This window comes from Myotis myotis, unplaced genomic scaffold (genome assembly GCF_014108235.1).
Source record: "Myotis myotis isolate mMyoMyo1 unplaced genomic scaffold, mMyoMyo1.p scaffold_m19_p_2, whole genome shotgun sequence".
Taxonomy (NCBI): domain Eukaryota; kingdom Metazoa; phylum Chordata; class Mammalia; order Chiroptera; family Vespertilionidae; genus Myotis; species Myotis myotis.
This window is the reverse complement of record NW_023416324.1, coordinates 174,097,720-174,122,877: the sequence shown is the minus strand read 5'-3', so window position 1 is coordinate 174,122,877 and position 25,158 is coordinate 174,097,720. Positions and strand designations below refer to the sequence as shown.

Sequence of the window (25,158 nt, the reverse complement as noted above, 5' to 3'; positions counted from 1 at the left end):
AACATGAGGAACTGTATTTAAAGGGCCAGAAGATTGAGAACCACTGCTCTAGTGTTATATATTTCTAAGAACTTGTTTATTTCTTCTAAGTTATCAATTTTGGTGGTGTATAGCTTTTAATATTATTCTTGTGTAGTGTTTTGTATTTTTGTAGTGTCCATTGTAATTTCTCTTTCATGTCTGATGTTTATTTGGGTGTTTTCTCTTTTTTCCTTAGTAAATCTAGCTAGAGATGTCAGTTTTATTTATATTTTCAAAGAACCAGTCTTTATTGCATTATTTTTTTTCTTTTGTCTTTTTGTTCTCTATTTTGTTTAATTCTGCCCTCATTTTTATTACTTTCCTTCCTTTTGTTGACTTTGGGATTGTTTTGTTCTTTTTCTAGTTCTTTGAGGTGAAATGTTAGGTTGTTTGAGATTTTTCTTGAGGTAGGCCTGTAATGCTGTAAACTTCCCTCTTACCACCACTTTTGCTGCATTCAAAAAATTTTGATATATGCTATTGTCATTCTCATTTGTCTCTATGTATCTTTTGATCTCCTCTTTTATTATTCTTTGACCTAGTCACTGGTCAGTAACATGTTGTTTAATCTTCACATATTTGTGGGTTTTCCAGCTTTCTTCTTGCATTTGATTTCAGATTTCAAAGCGTTGTGGTTGGAGAATATGCTTGGTATGATTTAAATCTTCTTAAATTTGTTTAGGCTAGTTTTGTGTCCCAAACATATGAATTCTTTGAGAATGTTCCATGTCAAGCACTCTTCCTTTCCTTCACTTTTCTTTTTAATATTTGTTGTTCTGTATGTACCTCCTAAGTTTTAAATGACCACTCTTCTCATTTAGACATTTACCAAGAGAAGAGAAAAAGAAACAGCCTTCTGGGCATTTTCATAGTGACAGCTCTAAGCACTGTGGGTCGTAGTTACCTACATGTGCCAATTCTTGGAAAGAAACTCAGGGGTCAGGTAAGCAGCTCATCTCAGTATAGAGTAGCATTGCATCTAACACAGGGCCTGCTTCTCAGGTGAAACTGAGTACTCTTGAAAATTGAGTACCTTCAAAGTACCCTGGGAAAGAGTCATGTTGGAGATTGACACAGGATCTCTCAGGAAGTTCAACACAGCCAGTTTTTGCTCCATGTTGGAAGAGCATGCTGTTTGCTATTTTGAGCACAGATGAAATTGATTGCTTGTGCATGCAAAAACTGAGACTGACCAAAGGACAGCAGATAATCCATTTCCTCTCCCAGGCTCACTCTGAAGCACGTAGTTATTGAGTGGAACAGTATACAGAGTCCCTGGCTCTTTGTGAATCATTTCTTTTTCTCTCTTTCTCTTTGTTAAAGATAATAGATGAGTTCCTATAAATTGAATGGATATATGATACATTTTCACTGTTTTCATCTTGGCTTATAGGCTGAATTAATGTAAAAGAACATGAAACATCTGAATTTGTGGAGTTTGTGTCATGTTACACATGAGCAAAATGTTCACTAAAAGATAAAATCAGTGTTATGGATTTAAAAAAAATCTCACCTAGATATAAAGAATGGAACTTGCAAGGTGGGAGGCTTTTTGGGGTAGAACAACTAACCACATCTTATTTTAAATGACCAGAACTGCTGTTTGAAGCTCTGGAAACCAGTAATGAAGTGTTGCTTGGCTGTTTACTAGTATGTAGGGAAGGAGGGTAGGGATGACTGGCTGGCTGCATTGGTGGGTTGATTAGGCATTGGAATTAGGCATTGGAAATACAATGGTGAAAAAGACAGATCTTTGCTCTCCTGGAATCTGCATTCCAATAGAGGGAAGGGAATGGTGGTTCAGACACTGAAAAAATGATTGTGACATAATCCTATATAATAAAAGTGTAATATGCTAATTAGACCGGACATCCTTCTGGACGACCTTCCTGATGAAGCCGGGGCTGTGAGGGAAGCCCAGGTCCCGATTGCCTGCTGGCGGCTGCAGGGAAGCCTGGGTCCTGGGTGCCTGCCGGAAAGAAGCTTGGGGAAGCTCAGGTCCTAGGTGCAAGAGGGAAGCTGGTGCCGGCAGCCAGGGGAAGGAAGGCCTACTCTTGCATGATTTTCATGCATCAGGCCTCTAGTTAGTGTAATAAAAGAGAAAAATATAAGTACATATTAACAGGGGACCTAGTCTACCTGGTAGTTGAGCAGGACAAAAAAGGTTCTTTTAGGAATCAAAGTTTTAGCTGTTATCTGAAGGATGAATATGATCAGCAGTAGTTGATAAGGCTGAATAAATAAAGGTAGAACTCAGTTATAACTTGGCTTATTAAGGCATAGATTCCTATAATCTGTGAGACAGTATCCTCTGAAGCTTAGCAGTTACAGGTAATAAAACATGTATTTAATTTGTAAGACAGGTGTTTTCCCATCTTCCAGTTTCTGTGTTAATCAGCAAATATTTATTGAATGTTTACATAGCTAAGCAAGTCAGTGAGCCCGGTGATGTGGAGTATACAAAGAAGCATGGTCCCACTTTTATTGTATAGCTGGGGAGAAAAGACATAGTCACATGGTACGCTAACTAATGAATCAATATGAGGAAAGTGGCATGGCACTGTTCTAAAGAAGATATGCATTCTGGATTTAGAGGATGCTTGGGGGAAGGAAGTTGTCTAGAAGGAGGAAGGAAAGAAGGAACTTAGATAAATTTTAGAAGAAAAGGAAAGGGAAGGTCAAGTAGAGTGAGTAGACATGGAGAGAAAGTGGAAGCTATTCTTGAAGCACTGAATTCAAATAGCGAGTTTAGTTGTAAGGGAAAGTAGGGCCAGCTCATGTGATGTCTGGAATCATAGGCTTAGAATTAGGAATTTTATCCTGTAGGCATTGGGGAGCTCTTAAAAATGAGTCTAGGCCTCCTGGTGCTTACCACAGGCTGTGTTCTTACACTGACTGTACAGAAATAGGAGGCAGAGTAAACTTACCCCATATACACCTCAGCTCAGGCTCTTTGCCTGGTCTGTATTGTGAATGGGGAGACATTGAGAAAAAAAAAATGAGTCCATTTACCCAAGAAATACAGTAGAAAACTAACAGAAGTTAATCCTCTATTGTATTTTTTTTTTTTACAAAACCACAAGAAGACAAAGCAAAACAAAGAAGTAAATGGAAGAAAAAAACTTGGATTGGGAAAGCTAGAAACAAAGTTGGCATGTAAACTTGTTTGCATATCATGGTTTTGTGATAGTTTTCTGGGATACAGTAAATTAAAAAACAAAACCACACACTTGATTTGATTTCACTGTAATGTGAAAAGTTCTAGGATCCTGGCACTTGATAACAGTTGGGAATGTTTGCCAAAGTAAAAAAACAAGCAAACAACAACAACAACAACAAAACTGTTGAAAGAGTTCCACATTAACCTGTCCTAATCTAGGTCACATTCTAGAGTTATTATTCAGTTGGCCAATGTCATAATGGGGCCATTGCTGTTTATATTATTTATATGTATATATATATTTAATGGTCCTTGAATCTATTATTAATTAGTTGGGAAGAACCTTATTAATTAAGAGGGAACAACCTTAGGAACTATCAAGGTGTCTGATAATCTTTTATTATTTATTTATTTAAATTCTTTATTTTTGAAAGTATTACATATGTCTCCTTTTTCCCCCATTGACCTCTCCCCACCTGCTCCTGTCCCCCAGCCCAGCCCCCGCACCCCCTTGTCTGTGTCCATTGGTTATGCTTATATGCATGCATACAGGTTCTTTGGTTGATCTCTTACCATTCCCCCTCCCACCCTCACTTGCCTTCTCTCTGAGGTTTGACTGTCTGATCAATGCTTCTATGTCTCCATCTATTTTTGTTCATCAGTTTATGTTTTTCATTATATTCCACAAATGAGTTAGAGCATGTGATATTTATCTTTCTCCGACTGGCTTATTTCGCTTAGCATAATGCTCTCCAGGTCCATCCTTGCTGTTGCAAATGGTAAGAGTTCTTTCTTTTTTTACAGCAGGATAGTATTCCATTGTGTAGATGTACCACTGTTTTTTAATCCACTCATCTGCTGATGGGCACTTTGGCTGTTTCTAAGTCTTAGCTATTGTAAATTGTGTTGCTATGAACATAGGGGTATATATATTCTTTCTGACTGGTGTTTCTGATTTCTTGGGATATATTCCTAGAAGTGGGATTACTGGGTCAAATGAGAGTTCCATTTTTAATTTTTTGAGGAAACTCCGTGCTGTTTTCCATAGTGGCTGCACCAGTCTGCATTCCCACCAGCAGTATATGAGAGTTCCTTTTTCTCCACATCCTTACCAACACTTGTGGTTTGTTGATTTGTTGATGATAGCCATTCTGACAGGTGTGAGATGGTACCTCATTGTTGTTTTGATTTGCATCTCTTGGATGATTAGTGACTTTGAGCATTTTTTCATATGTCTCTTGGCTTTCTGTATGTCCACTTTTGAAAAGTGTCTATTTAGGTCCTTTGCCCATTTTTGATTAGATTGTTTATCTTCCTTTTGTTAAGTTGTATGAGCTCCCAAGGTGTCAGATAATTTTAAGTCTGAACTATTAAAATATTAGTTTATCAGCACTGAGAAGAGGACAACATACTGGGTGATCATGAGATCATGATTCTGTGACATACATTTCCTGTCATATTAATTTGACTTCGTTCTGGGAGAGACTAAGACAATTGAGGTTACCTGTCATGTTGTCTGCAGAAACTGTCTGGCATTGCATTGCCTTAAGAATGATAAAAACACTAGATTACCCAATGATTAGGTGAAGAACTAGTTGTAGAATTGTATTTCAAGAGGAAATTATCAGTAGTTTACTGCCAACCTCCGCACTGAGATAGCACTTAAGTGTTTTCTGAAGACAGTATCAGCATCAAGTGTGTAATATTAAGTGTCATATATTAAGCATTTCACCATTGTTCTGCATATTGAAATGAAAAGCTTGCTCAATGAATATTTGGGCAACACCAAGTAACAAGGGAGGGGTTAGTATTTCAGAATGTTGAAGATGTTACTAACAAATAATTGAAATTTGTTAGTATATTTGTTCCCTATTGTTAATGTGACAAATTGCCACAAATATAGTAGCTTAAAACATAGATTTATTACTGTCCAGTTCTGTGATTCACAAATCCAGCACCAGTCTTCGTAGGCTAAATTCAAGCTGTGGCAGGGCTGGGTTCTTCTGCCACAGGAGCGAATCCCCTACTTGTCTTTTGCAGCTTCTAAAGACTGAGTGAATTCCTTGTCTTCTGGCACCCTTCCTTCATCTTCAAAGCCTACAATATAGCATCTTCTGTTGTCACATCTCGTCCTCTGACATTCTTCTGCCTCCCTTTTCCACCGCTAAAGACCCTTGTGATTCCATTGGGCCCACCAGATAATCCAGGAAAATATCCCAACTCAAAATCCGAATTTAATCAAAACTGCTGATCCCTTTTGACACGTAACAGTCAGAGGTTCTGGGGATTAGAAAGGGCATCACTGGGCACTGTTATTCTGCCTATGACAGGTAGGTTCAGGCACACTCAGTTTCTAAAAAGTTTATAGAAGCTGCTCTGGTGAACTCTTTTTTTGGAAAAAAATGAGCATTGTGATCTTTCGATTTAGCAGGTCTACTAGTATTTGGGCTGGAAACATTTATTGACATAAAGAAAGGAAAAACTGCTGGTTAGTGACAAAAGAGGACGTTGATGTAAAAAAAGGCATAATTTTAGAATGAGTTAGTATTATAAGATACTTATCATAATTAAGTTTTTATTAAGTGTGCGTATCACTTTGCTGGAGGCTGTGCTAGTCTTAGGCAAAACCCCACAACTCATCTCATGAATAAACTTCTAATATTATATTAGAAGCATATCCTTCTGATAAGGTATTCTTTTGATAGCTTAGTGTGGGCTACATCATAACAAAATACTGGCTCTTGTTTCAGGGTCTTTAACTTTAAAAGAATTTGGATATTTTTGAGGAAATTTTAAATGATAATAGCTAATATTTCTTGAAAGCCTATTCTGTGTCTAAGCATTATTTTAAATGTTTTACAGTCACTGTATCATTTATTCTTACAAAATAGGTAATTGCATTCCTAGGAGTCAGGACTCTCAATTGTAAGTGACCAAAAAAAGAAAATTGGGAGAGTATTTTGGCTTATATATCCAAACTTCCAGAGCTAACTTCATAGAAAATTGGAAACTTGCGACTTTAATGATATTAGGACACTCTTTCCTCTTCTTTCCAGCTTGTGTTTGTGGGTTGATTTAATTCTTGCTAGAGAATCTGAACCTAGAATGTAAATTGTGTCTGTAGAGGTAGATTTCCAGTAACAGATGCATAGTAGGTGTTTGGTTGATATGTACTGAATAAATGATCTCCTTTTCTGCAGAATAGGGTGAGGCAGGGAGAGGTGCTGCCCAGCCTTATTACTCATTGTTTAAAGCAGCGGTTCTCAACCTGTGGGTCGCGACCCCTTTGGTGGTTGAACGACCCTTTCACAGGGGTCGCCTAAGACCATCCTGCATATCAGATATTTACATTACGATTCATAACAGTAGCAACATTACAGTTATGAAGTAGCAACGAAAATAATTTTATGGTTGAGTCACAACATGAGGAACTGTATTTAAAGGGCCAGAAGGTTGAGAACCACTGGGTTAGAGAACAATGGCAGTGGATCTTTCTCACCAGTTCTATTTTAATGAATCCTGGTGAAGGACTCTGGTTACTTTAGGCAATCTCTATTACTAGGGGATTTAAAATTTTTTATTTTATTTTAATTTTTTAAATTAAATCTTTATTGAAAGTATTACAAATGTCCCCCCCCCCCCAACCCCCCATTGATCCCTTCTAGCCTGCTCTGCTCCAGGCCTTCACCTCCTATTGTCTGTGTCCATGGGTTATGCATATATGCATACAAGTTCTTTGGTTGATCTTATCCCATCCACCCATCTACCCTCCCATGCCTTTCCTCTGAGATTTTTGATTGTCAGCCTCCACGAGAACCACATGGTTTGAAGGAGCCCTTTTCAGAACAAGGGGTGCTGCTCTGTGTAAAGAACACAAAGAGCCTCAGTAAAGTTCATCTTACAGATGTAGAAATAGACAGGCTCCAAAAGGATAGACAGATTGACCAAGGTTATCGATAGGAACTGGTAAAGTCTAGATTCAAGACTGATTTTAATTGACCCTTTGACTTGTGTTCTTTTCACTTTGCTACCACATCACATCAATCACCGGAGCTCAGTGAGGTGAAGGTTGGAAATGAAGTAGGGTAGCATGGCAGGACGATGTTCTTTTATTGGTGTTCAGAGATGCTGACTGAGCAGTTCTGTGAGCCTCTAATTCCAGGTAGGAGATATCAAAAGAGCTAGAAAAAAGTTGTTCTCTTTTCTCAGTTATTTTAGAAAGACAAATGCGAAGAATGAAACATTGTAGGTTATATAAAAGCTTTCTTTTTTTCTCTATGGTCTTTTCTACTATTTAAGTGCGTGTTTCTATAATAATAAAAGCGTAATATGCTAATTCGACTGGACAGCTGAATGACCTTCCGATGTCCTTCCAGATGAAGCTGTGGCAGTGGGGGTTGGGGTAGAGGCAGAGGCGGTTAGGGGCGGTCAGGCAGGCAGACGAGCAGTTAGGGGTGATCAGGCAGACAGGTGAGCAGTTGTGATCAGGCAGGCAGAGTGGTTAGGGGTGATCAGACAGGCTGGCAAGTGGTTAGGGGCAATCAGGCAGCCAAGCAGAGTGGTTAGGGGTGATCAGGCAAGCAGGCAAGCGGTTAGGGGCGATCAGGCAGGCAGTCAGGTGAGCAGTTAGGGGCAATCAGGCAGGCAGGCAGAGTGGTTAGGGGTGATCAGGCAGGCAGGCAGAGGCAGTTAGGGGTGATCAGGCAGGCAGGTGAGTGGTTAGGGGCGATCAAGCAGGCAGGCGAGTGGTTAGGGGCAATCAGGCAGGCAGGCAAGCGATTAGGAGCCAGCGGTTTTGGATTGTGAGAGGGTGTAGGCCAGGCTGAGGGACCTCCATCTCCCCCCCCCCCCCATGTACGAATTTTGTACACTGGGCCTCTAGTATACACATATGAATAAATCTCAGTAACTTTCCTGAGGAATCACTGAATATAAATTTAATTGTGCATGTTTGCAAACATTCTTTGACTAATTGTAATAATTTTTGCTAAGTAGTACAAACAAGAGTGAACTTTATTAAGAAGTAACTTTTCATGAGCTAGCTCAGTTTTCTTTGAAGAAAGGCATATAATATTGCTAATATTGCTACCATATTTGGCTCATTGCAAAAGAAGCAGTACATTTAGTAACTGAGATTGGAAGGATACTTTCTAATGTTGCCAGATACAGAGTACCCTCAATTATGTCTTTTAGGAATATATTTAATAGCATGTGTTTTATAAAAGCCTTAGAGTCTATCTTCTGTGGCATGTGAAAGAAATTAGTCTGTATTTGATAATATGCCAAATGTACTAGCTAGAAAAAATTGGTTTCAGCCCTTAAAAAAACAGTCTTCATGAGTCATACACATAGTAGATATTAATTTTTTTAGTGTGACAAAACTGAAACACTGAAGGAAGTGAAATTAATTGTAAGTATGGGAAAATGGGGAATTAATGGTGATGGAAAAAATAAAATAAATAAAAAATGAGCCTAATTAAACAAAAAAATGAGCCCAGTTAGATAACATTTTGTATTTTGGGCATGTTATGTATTTAAAAAATAACAACATGCTCTATTCCCTTTAAAACATTAGCTCTTTCAATGGCTCAGCGGTTGTCAGCTCTTTTTTTTTTCTTTTGCCTTTACTTCACTAACGTGAAGGCAAGAGTAAGAGTAAGAGGAGTTTGGTGGGGAGAGTTGTTTTTATTATCATTATTACTATGGCATTGTTTCTGTTTTCATATTTTTATTTCTTTATTCTAAGCAGGTAGAGCTAAGTGATGGATTTTTAAAAGTTTGGTCAATTGAAGTCTAATTATAACATAAACTAAAAACATTTAAAAGTAAATTTAATCTCTACACCTATAATTACTTTTTCCTGGCTATATTTTTAGTATTCTAGAAATTTTGCAGATAATTGCGTGCTAGACAATTTTGTGAATAAACAAAATTATCTGTTTCTTTTTTAAAAAATATATTTTTATTGATTTCAGAGCGGGAGAGAGAGATAGAAACATCAGTGATGAACAAGAATCATTGATTGGCTGTCTCCTGCACGCTCCCTACTGGGGATTAAGCCCACAACCCAGGCATGTGCCCTGTCTGGGAATTGAACCGTGACCTCCTGGTTCATAAGTTGACGCTCAACCACTGAGCCACGCCAGCCTGGCCATCTGTTTCTTTTTGATATAGCATTGTATTATTTAGCGCTGTGAAATCTACAAAAAAAAAAAGTGCACACTTTTTTTTAAAAAAGTATTTCAGTTTCCCCTGAAAATGTCCATGTTTCTGTATGACTGGCTTTCTTTCTAGAAATCTCTAGTTGGTTGTGGAATTATTTTATTTCAGCAAAATTGTTACCTACCCTGAGAGATCTTAACCCTTTGCTTTACTAGTATCATATTAAGTGACTAGCTATTCATTTTGTGCTCTTTGTGTCTACCCAAGGCTCCCTGAGGGATCTGTGGCCCTGTATAGATGCCAGTGAAAAACTTGGTCTATATGCTAATCTACAGAGGAACTGGAGATCTACTCTGAGGTTTAAGAATGTGATGAAAGGGTTAATTGTAGCTTCTGGCACCAGTTTGTCCTTATGCTCTTAGGAACATAAATCTAATTAATACCAGGTCTTTGACTGTGTTTATCCCAAGTCTGTCACTATCACCAGACTTATGACTTCGGGTGGTGGGTCCCTTCCTAGACTCCTCAGTTAGATGTTCTTCCTTTATGCTCCCATAGAAACCCAGCTCCATATCATACCTCATATCCCAGTTTTGATTTCCCTTTGCCTATATTCAAGATGATTAAGTTTCCCAAAAGTCTGACCAAGTAAGTCTTCAGAATGTCCAGTTGAGGAAATCTAAATAACATATTATTTTCTTTTTTGAAAAGAGATAATCATTCAGGTCATCATGATTTAAGGCCAAAAAAACAAACAAATAATAACTTGCTTGGATTGACTGAATACAGTTCTTACAAGTAAATATGGAAAATGAACCAGACCATGAAAATGTGGAACAGAGCCTCTGTGCCAAGACTACTGAAGAAGAACTGAATAAATCTTTCAGTCTAGAAGCTTCACTTTCGAAATTCTCCTACATAGATCTGGACAAGGAACTGGAGTTCAAAAATGATCTGGTAAATTCAACTTTTGTTAAGTGATGAATTTGACAGGAATGTTGATTAGACTGTACTTTATAATCAAAGACTTTAAATCTATCATTTTTGCATGGATTAATAAGAGTCTGTATACAGTTTTATGAGATACTATCACTCTTCATTTGTATAGTTCATTTTAGTTTATGAAATACTTTATTACATGTTCTCATTTGAGCTTTACAGTACTCTGACAATCCATTTTATAAAAGAAGAAACTGAAGTGCCACTATATTAAACGACTTAAGATCATAGAGCTAGTGGTAGGTTTAGAATTCTTACATAGATAATTCCCCCCCCCCCCATGAGAGTATTTAATGACAAATTGTTTGACCTAGTTAATCTCACCATCATTTACGAAATGACTAACAAATGCAATGTCAGACCTTTGTATATATAGCTTATATGACTTATGTCTAAACCTCGAAAATTAGGGATTGTCATAAAACATGCTGTTTTGTCATATCTAAGAAAGCAGATGCCAAAGTCCTTCAACAGAAGCTTTCTGGAAAGGGCTGTTAGGATGGTGCAGTCAGTGCATTATTTGTCTTTATAATCACTGATAGGTGGATTGGAAAGGAAACAATTCTGTAGTCTTTTGACCTGATCCTTATTACCATGGATTTTTACTGAGTTGCTTTCTGTGTGATCAGTTTGGTAGTATGTGTGTCTCTTAATTAATGGTTAAAAATTAATTAAAACACATGATTGTAAGAGGGAAAGCATCATTGTGTGAGCATTAATTTCTTTTCTCTATTTAGATTGATGACAAGGAGTTTGATATTCCTCAAGTTGATACTCCTCCAACATTGGAAAGCATACTAAATGAGGTAAGTATATATTAGTGATCATTTTATGGTATTGATTATAATACTACTAGATTAGTTATAGTATACTAGTATATATCAATATCTGCACTGTCCAATGTGGGAACCACTAGCCACATGTGGCATTTTAAATTTACATTAATTACAGTTAAACAAGAATTAAAAATTTAATTCCTCAGTTGTACAAGACACATTTCAAGTGCTCAGTAATCCACATGTAGCTAGTGGTTACTGTAGTGAACAGCAGAGATGCAAACTATTTCTATCTTTGCAGAAAGTTCTGTTGGACAGTGCTGATCTAGATTGTGAGCTTTTTAAGGGCAGAAGCCATGTCTTGGTCATCTTTGTGCCCAGTACAATGCCTCCTACTTGGTAGATTTAAAAAAAATGTTTTATTAAGTGAGTTGAAATACTAAACTCATGTCACTTTTGAGATTTGTATTATGTTAACATGATAACATTATGATAACATTATCGCTACCAGTGATATTCAAATAGCTCATCCTCTGATACTAAAGAGCATCTGCAGCCTTGCAATGTGCCTCATCATCCTTCTATATAAAGAAAAAGCAACCTCCATAATTTATCTTATGAGTACTATCTCTATTAAAAAGTTTCTCAGACTTTTGAAATGATGTTATCCTTTTCTGAATTAGCGATATAAAGACTTTGTAAAGGAACTTTGTGGAAGTACATGTTTGTGAACTATACCCTGCATCTGCTGACAATTCTTCAACTCAGTCTTCTTGATCTTTTACAAACTTACTTAAGACTTCCCTTGAAGGTTTTAGCTTCTATTTTTTAATGTATAAATCTATTTCAGATCCTTGGTTGTATTTTCTAAAAGATAATGATGCAAAGTTTCCCCAGCAGAAATGCCCACTGGTCCCACAGCTCTGAGTGAGTTGGGCCTTGGTCTTTATTACTTCTTTCCGTATACTGCTTTTAGGGTAATAGCCAACACTTTATTATAGGATGGGAACTACTTTCTTTGTGAATTGTAGCTTTCATTTTACTCACATGACTTTTATTTCTATTTTTATATTAGTTGATATTGCTGTTACTTTAAAAAAAAACTTTTTATTGTTGAGAGCATTACAGATGTCCCCTCCCATTGCACTGCCCCCCCGCCCCCCCATTGCATCACTCCACCTAAATCCCACCCTGTCCCAGGCCTTCATCACCCTATTTATTGTTTATGTCCATGGGAAATGCATGTATGCATATAAGTTCTTTGGTGAATCTCCCCTCCAACCCCCGCCGCGCGCGCGCACACACACACACACACACTCAGTCTTCCCTCTGAGATTTGTCAGTCTGTTCCATGTTTCCAGGTCTCTGGTTCAATTTTATTCACCAGTTTATTTTGTTCATTAGACTCCTTGTTCGTTTATTTTGATTTTTAGATTCAATTGTTGATAGATACGTATTTATTGCCATTTTATTATTCATATTTTTGACCTTCTTCTTAAAGAAGACTCTTTAGCATTTTATGTAATACTGGTTTGGTGGAGATGAGGTCCTTTAGCTTTTTCTTGTTTCTAAAACTCTTTATCTGACTTAACACATTGTATGTGGGAAACTTATTTATACGTTTTAAGTATTTATATGTTCTACCAGTGTAGTAGAGCGCGGGACACGTATTAATATGTTTTTTATAGACTAGCGGTAGAATGTGGGTAACGTATAAATATGTAAACTAAAGTTATCGTAATTTTATTGAATGTTGCCATTTGCGCAAAAAATTAGCAAAAATGGCCCGCGCCACCTGTTAGCGTGCGATAAAAACTACCTGCAAACAATGTGTTAAATTCTAAATGATAGCTTTGCTGGGTAGAGTAATCTTGGTTGTACGTTTTTGCTTTTCATCACTTTATTTCTTATCACTCTCTTCTGGCCTACAACGTTGAGAAATTAGCTGACACTCGTATGGGTGCTCCCTTATAGGTAACTGTTTTTCTCTTGCTGCTTTTAAGATTCTCTCTTTGTCTTTAACCTTTGGCATTTTAATTATGATGTGTCTTTTGTGGGCCTCTTTGGGTTCATCTTGCTTGGAACTCTCTGTGCTTCCTGGACTTGTATGTCTATTTTTTTTCACCAGATAATGGAAGTTTTCTGTCATTATTTTTTCAAATAGGTTTTGAATTTGTTGCTTCCTCTCTTCTCCTGGCACCACCAGGATGTGAATGTTGGTATGCTTGAAGTTGTCCCAGAGACTCCTTATACTGTCTTTATATTTTTTTATTCTTTTTTCTTCTTGCTCTTCTGATTGGGTGTTTTTTGCTTCTTCATATTCCAAATCGATGATTTGATTCTTGTAATCCTCTACTCTACTGTCAAATCCCTGTAAATTATTTTTTAATTCAGTTAGGGTATCCTTCATTTCTAACTGGTCCTTTTTGTTTTTTGTTTTTTTAAAATGTATTTTTATTGATTTTTACAGAGAGGAAGAGAGAGGGATAGAGAGTTAGAAACATGGATGAGAGAGAAACATCAATCAGCTGCTTCCTGCACACCTCCTGGGGATGTGCCCGCAACCAAGGTACATGCCCTTGACCGGAATCGAACCTGGGACCTTTCGGTCCACAGGCCGACGCTCTATCCACTGAGCCAAACCAGTTAGGCCAGTGATGGCGAACCTATAACATGTGTGTCAGAAGTGACACACAAACTCTTTTTTTGGTTGATTTTTCTTTGTTAAATGGCACTTAAATATATAAAATAAATATAAAAAATATAAATCTTTGTTTTACTATGGTTGCAAATATCAAAAAATTTCTATATGTGACACGGTACCAAAGTTAAGTTAGGGTTTTTCAAAATGCTGACACGCCAAGCTCAAAAGGTTCACCATCACTGGGTTAGGGCTAACTGGTCCTTTTTGATGTCATTGATGTTCTCACTAAGTTCCTTGAAGTCCTCATTAAGTTCCTTGAGCATCCTTATAACCATTGTTTTGAAATCTGTCACTGGCAGTTTCCTTGCTTCTATTTAATTTAGTTCTTTTTCTAGAGATTTCTTCTGTTCTTTCATTTTCGACCTGTTTCTTTGTCTGCACATTTTGGCTGCTTCCCTGTGTTTGTTTCTATATATGAGGTAGATATGCTTTGTCTCCTGGAGTTGGTAGAGTTGGCTTGTGTAGTAGGTATCCTCTAGCTCCCAATGGCTCAGCTTCCCCAGTCACCTGAGCTGGACACTGTAGGTTTGCCTGTTTGTGGCTATGTGTACTGTCCTGTTGTAGTTGAGCTTTGATTACTGTTGGCATCACTGGGAGGGATTGACCCCCCAGACCAATTGGCTGTGAGGACAGCTGCGACTACAGTGAAATAACTGCTGTACAAGTCCAAGCAAGTCCATGGAGCAGGACTTGCTTCAGTGGGGCTTTGGTGCTCACCGAGTCCAACCCTTGAGTGTGTTGCTCCTGGATATGGTGGGGTTGTAATCTGCTATAGTCTGAAGCTGACCACAGGGTGCACTGTCTCAGGGGCTCCTGGGAGGTGCAAAGTCAACCACTGCCTGTGCTTTGCCTGGGGCCAGCTGGCACAAGCTACAGCGTGACCTACAGATGGCACTACTTGTGTTGGGCTTGGAAGTGCCCATTCCAACCTGTGCACCAAGACAGGGTGCTGCTAGTGCGGGGCCTGGGACCACTTAGTAAGAGGTATGGGGCATGCTGAGGCCAGCTGCTGCTTGTTTGAGAGATTTTAGGGAAGTCTGAAGCCTGAGCTAGGACAGGTCATTCATTTGGAAAAGCCACTACAAACAGCTTGGGAGGGGTTGCAAATTGGATGGGGCAGGGTCTCAGGGAAGAAGGTAAAGGGGGCAGGGGATAAGTGTTGATGGCAGATGACTTGACTTGGAGTGATGAACACACAATACAATAAATAGATGATGTATTATAGAATTGTATACCTGAAACCTATATAATTTTCTTAACTGTCACTCTATAAATTTATTAAAAAGTAAAAAAAAAAGAAAGAAAAGAAATTGAACAGCCTTCACACCTCAAGAGAGCTAGGCAGGCAAATAAGCGAAAGTAAAAGTAATTTAAGTTGTAGAACATTATGAAGACTGTAGGGGGGCAAATGTGTTAAAGGAAATGACTTTTAAGAAGAAAAAAAATGAAAAGAGCAGAAGTAGAAAGTTTAAATAAGCACTTGCTCTAGGACAGTGGTTCTCAACCTTCCTAAAACCGCGACCCTTTAATACAATTCCTCATGTTGTGGTGACCCCCAATTTCATTGTTACAAATTGAACATAATTAAAGCATAGTGATTAATCACAAAAACAATATGTAATTCTATATGTGTTTTCCGATGGTCTTAGGCAACCCCTGTGAAAGGTTCGTTCAACCCCCAAAGGGGTCGCTACCCACAGGTTGAGAACCGCTGCTCTAGGATATGTTGGTTCAGATGTTCATCAAAATCAACCTGGAGAGAGTCTGGGAAGAAATAGACACCCAAGATTTTCACAGGTTGGAAAGGCAGAGATTACTGAGACAGCCTAAATTTCAGAATTTAGGGTATGAAATAATGTTCCTAGGCCTTATCATCCTTTGAAACTGTGCTGTCTCTGAGGTTTTTAATTTTCAAATTCCATTCTCTAACTATAACAACCTCCCCTTCCACTCCCTTCCATTAAACCTGGTCTTTAACCTCATCAAGACCATGTCTCTTGATCCTTCTTAGGTTCCCATTCTCTGAGAGTAGTCCTGGCTTCACTTCAATCCTACTGTTGCATTGTGCTGTCAGAAAGCTCTTTTGAACTTTTTATTGAAGTATAACATACATATAGAAAAAGTGCACAAATCATAAGTGTACACTTGGTGAATTTTCACAAACTGAACGCCCTATGTAACCAGAATCCAGATGAAGAAGGAAAACATTACTAGTACAGCAGAAGCTCCTTTTGTGCCCCTTCAGCACCCAAACCATCCTAACGTCTACCACCATTGATTAGCTTGCCTGCTTTGAACTTTATATACATGGAATTATACATTATGTGTTTTTGAGTGTCTGACTTACTTTTCTCAATATTATGTCTTTAGATTTAGTAATATTTTTGCATATAATTGTTCATTCCCATTGCCATATAAAATTTTTATGTATATACCAGTGATGGCGAACCTTTTGAGCTCGGCATGTCAGCATTTTGAAAAACCCTAACTTAACTCTGGTGCCGTGTCACATATAGAAATTTTTTGATATTTGTAACCATAGTAAAACAAAGATTTATATTTTTTATATTTATTTTATATATTTAAGTGCCATTTAACAAAGAAAAATCAACCAAAAAAATGAGTTCGCGTGTCACCTCTGACACGCGTGTCATAGGTTCGCCATCACTGGTATATACCATTATTTATTCATGTTATTGGGCATTTGTGTACTTTTTATTTCCTGGCTACTATGAAAAGTGCTGCTGTGAATATTCTCATTCATGTCTTTAGCTCTGTATATACATACATACATAAAGACACACATTTCTATGGGATATAAACCTAGGTGTAGAATTGCTGAGTCATCAGATATGGGTATGTTCAGCCTTGGTAGATACTGCCATGGATTTTTCAAAGTGGTTGTAATAATATATACTTTAGCACATATATGGTGTTCTGGTTACCCTATCCTTACCAACTTTTGAATTTTTCTCTCTTTTTCACTTAGCCATTCCTTCGTATAAGTGTGTAGTGGTATCACATCATAGTTTTTAAATCTGATATTCCCTGGAGACTGATGAAACTGGGTACCTTGACATATATTTGGCCATTTGGATATCTGTTTTGTGAATTGCCTTTTTATATCTTTTGTCCACTTTTCTGTTAAACTTTTTCTTTAACTTAACCTGTAAGCTCTCAACCCTGGCTTAACTTCGCTATTTTCTTTAATTATATCCCCATGTATTTAAGAAAACCAAATAAGATTCTGATTGACTCTCCTGTTTAAGACCTTTGCGCTATAGTTCTGATTTCTGAATTATTTCCTTTCTCTTTTCCTAGCAGTTGTTCCATTCTTGTACAGCTCTCAAGTAGCATAATGTTTCCTTGCTAACCTTAACCCTGTTCTTAGCAGACTTGTGTGTGGAGATATCTGAAAAGCAGTTGGAAATATGAGCCTAAACCTCAAGAGAAATGTTGAAACTGACGATACAGATTTTGAAGCCATTAGCATGACATTGTACTTGAAGCTATAGATATGGATTTGCTTGTTCCTATAGTCAGTGAAGCAGGAAGAGTGCTAAGAATATAATCCTGGGGAACAGTATCATTTAAAGGTTAGACTGAGGAGAAAATAGAGAACATGACTGCTAGAAGAGACCACATAACTTGGAGGATTACCAGCAAAGAGATGTACTAGAAACTAAGGGAAGAGAAAGTTTCAAGTAGGGAATGGTCAGTAGTGTTGAATGAGGCATAGAGGATGAGAACATACTAACTGAAAATAGGCCAGTGGATTTGGCTAATTTCAGCAAGGGTAGTTGTCAGTAGCTGGTAATGGGTGGAGAAAGTAGAGATAATGAGTATGGACTGCTCTCTTACGAACATTAATGGAAATGGTAAGGCAGAAGGTAGTCCAGCTAAAAGAGAAGGTATGATCAGAACATTTTTCTTTTATGTCTGTTGCTCAGAATCCACTTGTTCAAAGCCGAACTCCTCATTCTGCTTTATCTGCCATTCTGCTTTCTTATCTCAGTAATATCACCTTTTGCCTAGTTTCTCAAGCTGAAATCCTTGGAATCTTCTTTGACTTCTGCCTTAAACTCCCTCCCCCCATATAAATGATAACCACAAATTTAGGATTTTATCTCAGTAATATCTCTGTCATTATTCTTTTTCTTGATCTCTTCTGTTGCATTCCTAGGCTGGACTCCTCTCTTTCCTTGATGTTCCAATAGCCTTCTTACTGGTTCTTAATAGTCTCCCTGCCTCAGTCTCCCCCTTCTACCCTCATCCATCTTCACACTGCCCCATTTATCTTTCTAAAACATGGTTCCTATGATGTGTGTCTACTTAAAAATCTCAGTTGCCTTCCCACTGCCTACTCTATATAGGACACTAATTCATTAAACAAATGAGTACTGATTATGTGTCAGGTATTGTACTAGGCACTAGGGATACAGTGGTGGACTAGAAAGACATGGACTCTGCTATCATGCAGCTCAATGGGATATAAGGCTTTTTTATGATTTGTGTTATAGTTTATTTTTCTTTCTACCATCACCTCCAACTCCTCCTCATATACTCCAGTCATTTTGGACTACTTCTTTTTCCATGGACAAAATCCATATTATGAAATCACTGTTTGCACATGCTCTTCCCAACCCATAATGCCTTTCTTGTGTTGCCTGTCATATTTCTCATTGTGCACTATTTATAGTCAGGTGGTATTTGTTTTCTTCTAATTAGCCATTGACTGTTAGTTAACTAGAAGCACATCTATACAGATTTGAATTTTAAGAAATATTCTGCAGCTAACAATCTGCATAATTGCTCCTTCTTCCTGCTACAAGAAAGACATTTTTGGAGTGAGCTTTTTGTAGAAAGATGTCTATCTAGAGTTGAAATTTAATTCTGTACTGTGCCTCTCTGGTCAATAACAATGCGTAGAAAAGAGGTGTAAAGCAAAAATAAGCATGCAGATGTTTTGGAGAAACCTATTAATGCCTATCTGACTTACAGATTTTTTGGAATTTTGAATTTATTGATCCATATTCTTTCAATTTAGACTGATGATGAAGATGAGTCCTTTGTTCTTGAGGATCCTACATTGTTAAACATTGATACTATTGATTCTCACTCCTATGATACTTCATCTGTGGCAAGCTCAGATAGTGGTGACAGGACCAACTTAAAAAGGTAAGTACTCATTGAAATCACAATTGCAAATAATTGACATATTTGATCATTTAAAATTTAAATATTTCTTTATAGTGCAATATGGTCTGCTGAAGCCCTGCATAGGAAGTAGAAGCCCCACTTGGGTGGAAGTAATATGCGTATTAGGCCCTAAAGATTTTGGCACTGTTGAGGAGAGAGGATAAAAAGATGGGTACTATGACCACCGTCTTTTGCACCTCCAGTAGGAAGCTGTAATAACAGCCAGGGACTCCCCAAAGCAGTAGAGCCCCTGAAGGGAGCACAAATCAAACCTGGCACAGTGTAGAAACATGGAGCTTGGTTTACTCACCATCTTTCTGTTCCCTGCACGCCTCACCCCCTTCTTCCCACTCTCTAAGGTCAGCTCCAACATTCCTTCATTCCCTTGGAATGGGTTCAGAGGAGAGTCACAAAGATGATTAAAGATTTGTTAAAAGGACTTTTAACCCTAAATAAGTTCATTTTGGCTGCTTTTCACCTTCTAAATTCTTGGAGAGCACATGAAAAGGAAAGAGAAGTGGAGGAAGCATAATGTAAATACTTTATTGAATTCATGTGTAACTTTAATGTTGATAAAGTTGTCTGTATTTTTCTTTTCTTCTTAAATTTCACCTGTATCAGTGCTGTCTTCTTTAGGTTGTCAGCTTTTGTGGATGAGGGGCCATTGCTGGGTATATTAACCTGTTCATCACTGTTTCCTATAAATAGATAACTTAAAACTTTTTCAGCTTTATTGAGATGTAATTGAGATGTAACACTGTAGACTAAAGGTATACAGTGTGATTCTTTGATATACATATATTGTGAAATGATTACCACAGAGGGTTAGTTAACACCTCCATCACCTCACATAATTGCCATTTCTTTTTGTGGTGAGAACACTTAGGATCTGCTCTCTTAGCAACTTTCAAGTATATACAGCATTGTTAGCTATAGTAATCATGCTGTACATCAGATTCCCCAGAACTTATTCATATTGTAACTGGAGGTCTGTACCCTTTGGCCAACATCTCTGCATTTCCCCCAAGCTCCAGCCCCTGGAAACTACTATTTTATGAGTTTGGCTTTTTTACATTCCACATATGAGATCATACAGTATTTGCCTTTCTCTGTCTGACTTATTTCATGTAGCATAATGCCCTCAGTGTCCATCATTTTGGCACTAATAGCAGGATTTCTTTCTTTGTCATCGCTGAATAATATTCCATATTGTACACACACACACACACATCCTCCACATCTTTTTTATCCATTTTTCTGTAGATGGACTATTGGGTTGTTTCCCTATATTGACTATTGTGAAAAATGCAGCAGTGAACATGGGAGTGCAGATATAGTGACTTCATTTCCTTTGGTGGGATTGCTGGATCATATGGTAGTTCTATTTTTAATTTTTGAAAAATATTCATACTGTTTTCCATAATGGCCATATCATTTTCATTCCCACCAATAGGATTTCTTTTTTCTTAGGTCCTCACCACCAATTATCTCTTGTCTTTTTTATAATAGCATCCTAATAGGTATGAGATGATATATCATTGTGGCTTTGATTTGTATTTGCTGATGATTAGTGAGGTTGAGCATCTTTTTATGTACTATAGCTGTTGGCCATTTGTATGTCTTTTTGGGAAAAATGTCTACTATAGTATTCATATCCTCTGCCCATAATTTTATTTGTATTGTTTATTTTTTTAATATTGAGTTGTAAGAGTTCCTTATATATTTTGGATATTGACCCCTTATCAGATAGATGATTTTCAAATATGTTCTACTATTCCATAGATTGCCTTTTAATTTTGTTGATTATTTCTTTTGCTGTGCAGAAACTTTTTAGTTTGATGTAATCCCATTTATTTGTATTTGCTTTTGTTGCTTGTGCTTTTGGTGTCATGTCCAAAATGCTTTTTGCCAAGACCAATGTTGAGATTTTTCCCTATGTTTTCTTCTAGGAGTTTCATGGTTTCAGGTCTTATGTTTAAGTCTTTAATCCATTTATTTTTTGTGAGTGGTGTAAGATAGGGGTATAGTTTTATTCTTCTGCATATGATTATCCAGTTTCCTCAACACTATTTATTGGAGAAAGAATTCTTTCCCCATTGAGTGTTCTTGGCTCCCTTGTCAAATTTTAGTTGCCCATATTTATTTTTGGGCTCTCAATTCTGTCCCATTGGAATACATGCCAGTACCATACTGCTTTGATTACTATAACTTTGTTATATAGTTTGAAATCAGGAAATGTAATGTCTAGCTTTGTTGTTCTTTCCTAAGGTTGCATTGGCTAATTTGGGTCATTTGCATTTCTACATACTAACAACAAAATGTCAGAAAAAGTAATAAAACAATTCCATTTACAATAGCATCAAAAAACAATAAAGTACTCAGGAATAAGTTTAATCACAGAGGTGAAAGAGCTGTACACTGATGAAAGAAACTGAGGAAGACACAAATGAATGGAAAGATATCCCATGTTAATAGATTAATATTGTTAAATGTTCATAATACCCAAAACCATCTAGAGATTTAATAAAATCCCTACCAAAATCCCAATGATGCCCTGGCCGGGTGGGTCAGTCAATTGGAGCATCCACCCTCGCACCAAAAGGTTGCGAGTTTGATTCCTGGTCAGGGCACCTACAGGAGACAACCCATTTATGTTTCTCACATCAGTGTTTTATTTATTAATTTATTTGTTTTTTTATATATGTTTTCATTGATTTTAAAGAGAGAGAGAAACATCAATGTGACAGAGAAACATTGATTGGCTGCCTCCTACTGGGCATGTGCCCTGACCATGAATTGAACCAGCAACCTTCTGGGTTACAGGATGATACTTAGCCAACTGAACCACAACAGGCAGGGCTCTCACATCTCTGTCTCGCTCTCTTTCTCTCAAATGAATAAAAACATACTATCAGGTGAGAATTAAAAACAAAACAAAAACCCAATGGTATTTTTCACAGATATAGAACAAACAATCCTAAAATTTGTATGAAACCACCATAATTTAAATGTTTTTGATGAGATGGCATCTTCTTTTTGCCTATATAATAATGTCATGGCACCAGTCTGGACCCTTCTTACCATTTTGCCCTAATCTCTAAGCATCTCTCCCCCATCCTCTTGCTTCATGTATTTTGTGTACTCACATTCCTCTCCCCTCCCCGACCACCGCGCCTCCCCTCCCCACACACTTTATATTTCTGCTTGTGCTTTTTTGTAGCCTCACAGACTCCTAGGTATTCATCAAGGCCAGATTAGACATCTCTTTTCTATAGCTGTCCCTGATATTCCCCTAATAAACAGGATTAAATTCTGATTTATTTCATTTCTATAGTGTTTTATTGATTTTTCTTCTCTAACATTATCCTTGAATTTCTAAAAAATATGTTTTTATTGATTTTTAGAGAGCGAGTAAGGGAGAGGAAGAGAAAGAAACATAGATGTGAGACAGAATCATTGATTGGCTGCCTCCTGCAGTCCCCCTACTGGGAAGTGAGCCCACAAACTGGGCATGTGCCCTGACCAGGAATTGAACCTGTGACCTCTCAGAGCATGGTGTCTCTCAGCCAACTGAGCCACACTAACCAGGGCTGTCCTTACATTTACCAGTGAACTACTTATTAGTCCCTCTAGCTAGGCCAGTGATGGCGAACCTTTTGAGCTCGGCGTGTCAGCATTTTGAAAAACCCTAACTTAATTCTGGTGCTGTGTCACATATAGAAATTTTTTGATATTTGTAACCATAGTAAAACAAAGATTTATATTTTCTATATTTATTTTATATATTTAAGTGCCATTTAACAAAGAAAAATCAACCAAAAAAATGAGTTCGCGTGTCACCTCTGACATGCGTGTCATAGGTTCGCCATCAGGCTATGAGGTCCTTGAGAGTAGGAACCTGGACTTGATTATTTTTGCATCTCCAGAGCATACTTTTGGTCACACAGAGTAGGTGCTCAATGTTTGGTAAAAGTTTTAAAAATTGTATTTTGTATGATGATGAGTAGAGTAAATGAAAGGAGCTGTTAGTAGGAGCAGCAGAGAATGAATAGTGAATGGGGAATTTGAGGTGGTTGGCTGAAGAATGAGAAGGTGGTTATAGAAAGGAGGAGGGCAAGAAAGGTGGGCGAAGGTAGAAGGCAGGTAGAGGGGATGAAGACATGTAGGGCAGGAGGAGTGCTCTATAGGCAACCTTCTGGTGAGTAGTAGAACCTCTTGCTATATTAAGGTGGGCATGGAAGTGTTTAAATCAGTGAAAAAGGATTGCGGCTTTCTTCGTTTTCCTGCCTGACTTCTCTAAGGTTCAATGTGGGTTTAATACAACATCTTAATGTGGGACTATTAGACTCTTTATACCTCTCCACTTTTCTTGTTTTTAATGTGTGTGTGCGTGTGTGTTTCTTTCAAAGCTTTGAGACCCTGCCTTTTCAGTTTTGTTTTTTGTTCTTAAGCTTTTTTTTTTTTCTTTTTAGGAAGAAGAGGTTACCTGATTCTTTTTCACTCCATGGATCAGTTATGCGACACTCACTTTTGAAGGGAATTTCTGCTCAGATAGTGTCTGCAGCTGTAAGTATTTTGTTCTCTCCCCCCAGCTTTATAACCTGCAATGGCATAATGAAGTAGGAATGAGCATAAAACAAAGCACAGCACTTCTCTTGGCTCGAGGCTTAAGAAAAATAAAATCTGGCTTTCATGGTTTTGTGTGATTATTTTTGACTCGCAAGACATGGCTACACATCTTGACATAGAAATTAGTGCGGCCATGAAATAAAGGTCTGCTCAGAGTCTCGGGTGTGCCTAATGAAATATGGCAGCAAGCCTAAAAGAAACACTATCTGCCTTTTCTTTAAATTCCTTTTCAGTTTAGTTGCCATCTTGTGTATTTGGTGAGTTAGTATTTGTTCTTTTAGTCTTTTCATATGGAGAAATGATTGTTCAGAATCTTTTACAACTGAGTGATTCTTTTTTTAAAAAAATAATTCACAATGTCTTTTCATGTACCTTATTTTACTTACTCTTAGAACTTTGAAAGTAGGGAAAGCCATGTCCTATTTTCAAGTGAGAAGTCAGGTTTAGAGAGGTGATATTAACTTGCCTTACATCATTGGGTTAGGAGAGAGCAGAGTAATTACTTAAAATTGGGGTTTTTGGCTCCAAGTCGAGTGTTTCTTTGTTGTGAAATGGAGGTGGTATTGGTGAATGTGCCCAGTGGAAAATGGCTGGAAGAGAATATCTGTGGTCTTTTCTGAAAATGATTTAGAGCACTGGGTTAATGCAAAAATATTTAATAGTTCACCAAGACAATAGACACTGATTCCGGTATGTGTTATCAAATTTTTCTTTGATACCCCCCCAAGCCTATAGTTTTATGTACTCTTTCAATTTTAGTCTGCTAATTCAATTTATAGATCCTATATATAATAATAATGATAATAATGATGATGACAGATTCATACCTCAAAAACTTCGATGTGTTTTTTATGTTCTTTTCATGAAGTTTAATTGGCACTTTATATATTTGATGTGGACAAAGTTTTGATTTTTCAGGAGAGTAAGAGATTGATACAGAAGTAGCATTATGACACCATAACCGCGTTGCAATTTTCAGGTTATTAAAGCTCTTATTGCAGATACCAAAAAAAAAAGGAAGAAAAAGTATTCTCTGTGGGCAGTTCGTATACCCTGACCCAGCTCATATATCATGAAGTCAATTTAAATAGAGAGATAGTCAAGCAATGGAGGAAACTTGGGCATTTGTCCTTCCTTTTCTAGGTGGAGAGTAACTCATATTTTCTAGAATGGGAACCACCTGTTGAGGATTACATTTCCATGACGTTTTCTGAATTTAATCCTTATGTAGGTGATGAAATTCATTCCTTTCAAAATCAAGATGAACCAGAACAGTCATTTGACCCACCTGTGTAGTTTTAAAAATATTTTGAATAATGGAGACTGAACAAAAACTCAGACACTGAACAATGATTAGATAAATCTGTTATTTAAAAGGGTTTCTCCTCTTTCTTGAAAAGGAGGAAAAAATTCTAATAAATCCCAGAGTGTTTGCATTCTCTTCTTATTTCATTGCTATGGCTGAGCTCCTTTGGTATGTTAAAATGAAAACTGCTTTTCCTGTGACA

General features: G+C 37.5%; 1 protein-coding gene and 1 non-coding gene across 17 annotated transcripts in view; both read left to right on the top strand.

The window, feature by feature from the left end:
* The window catches only part of VPS8 (VPS8 subunit of CORVET complex), a 267,100-nt gene that overhangs the window by 5,700 nt on the left and 236,242 nt on the right, over positions 1–25,158 (top strand). For 14 of the 16 annotated variants that reach the window (XM_036352529.1, XM_036352534.1, XM_036352531.1 and 11 more), the window contains exons 2-5: positions 10,055–10,300; positions 11,080–11,148; positions 18,870–19,000; positions 23,494–23,587. In XM_036352529.1, the coding sequence (XP_036208422.1) occupies positions 10,148–10,300; positions 11,080–11,148; positions 18,870–19,000; positions 23,494–23,587 (447 nt within the window). In that variant the 5' untranslated portion in view covers positions 10,055–10,147. Of the gene's footprint in view, positions 1–877; positions 965–10,054; positions 10,301–11,079; positions 11,149–18,869; positions 19,001–23,493; positions 23,588–25,158 lie in introns of those variants that run through there. The other 2 variants (XM_036352528.1, XM_036352543.1) reach the window with 2 other exon arrangements.
* LOC118678004 lies at positions 2,877–3,008 on the top strand. Its single transcript, XR_004974697.1, has one exon. It is a non-coding gene; the product is annotated as a small nucleolar RNA SNORA51 (small nucleolar RNA).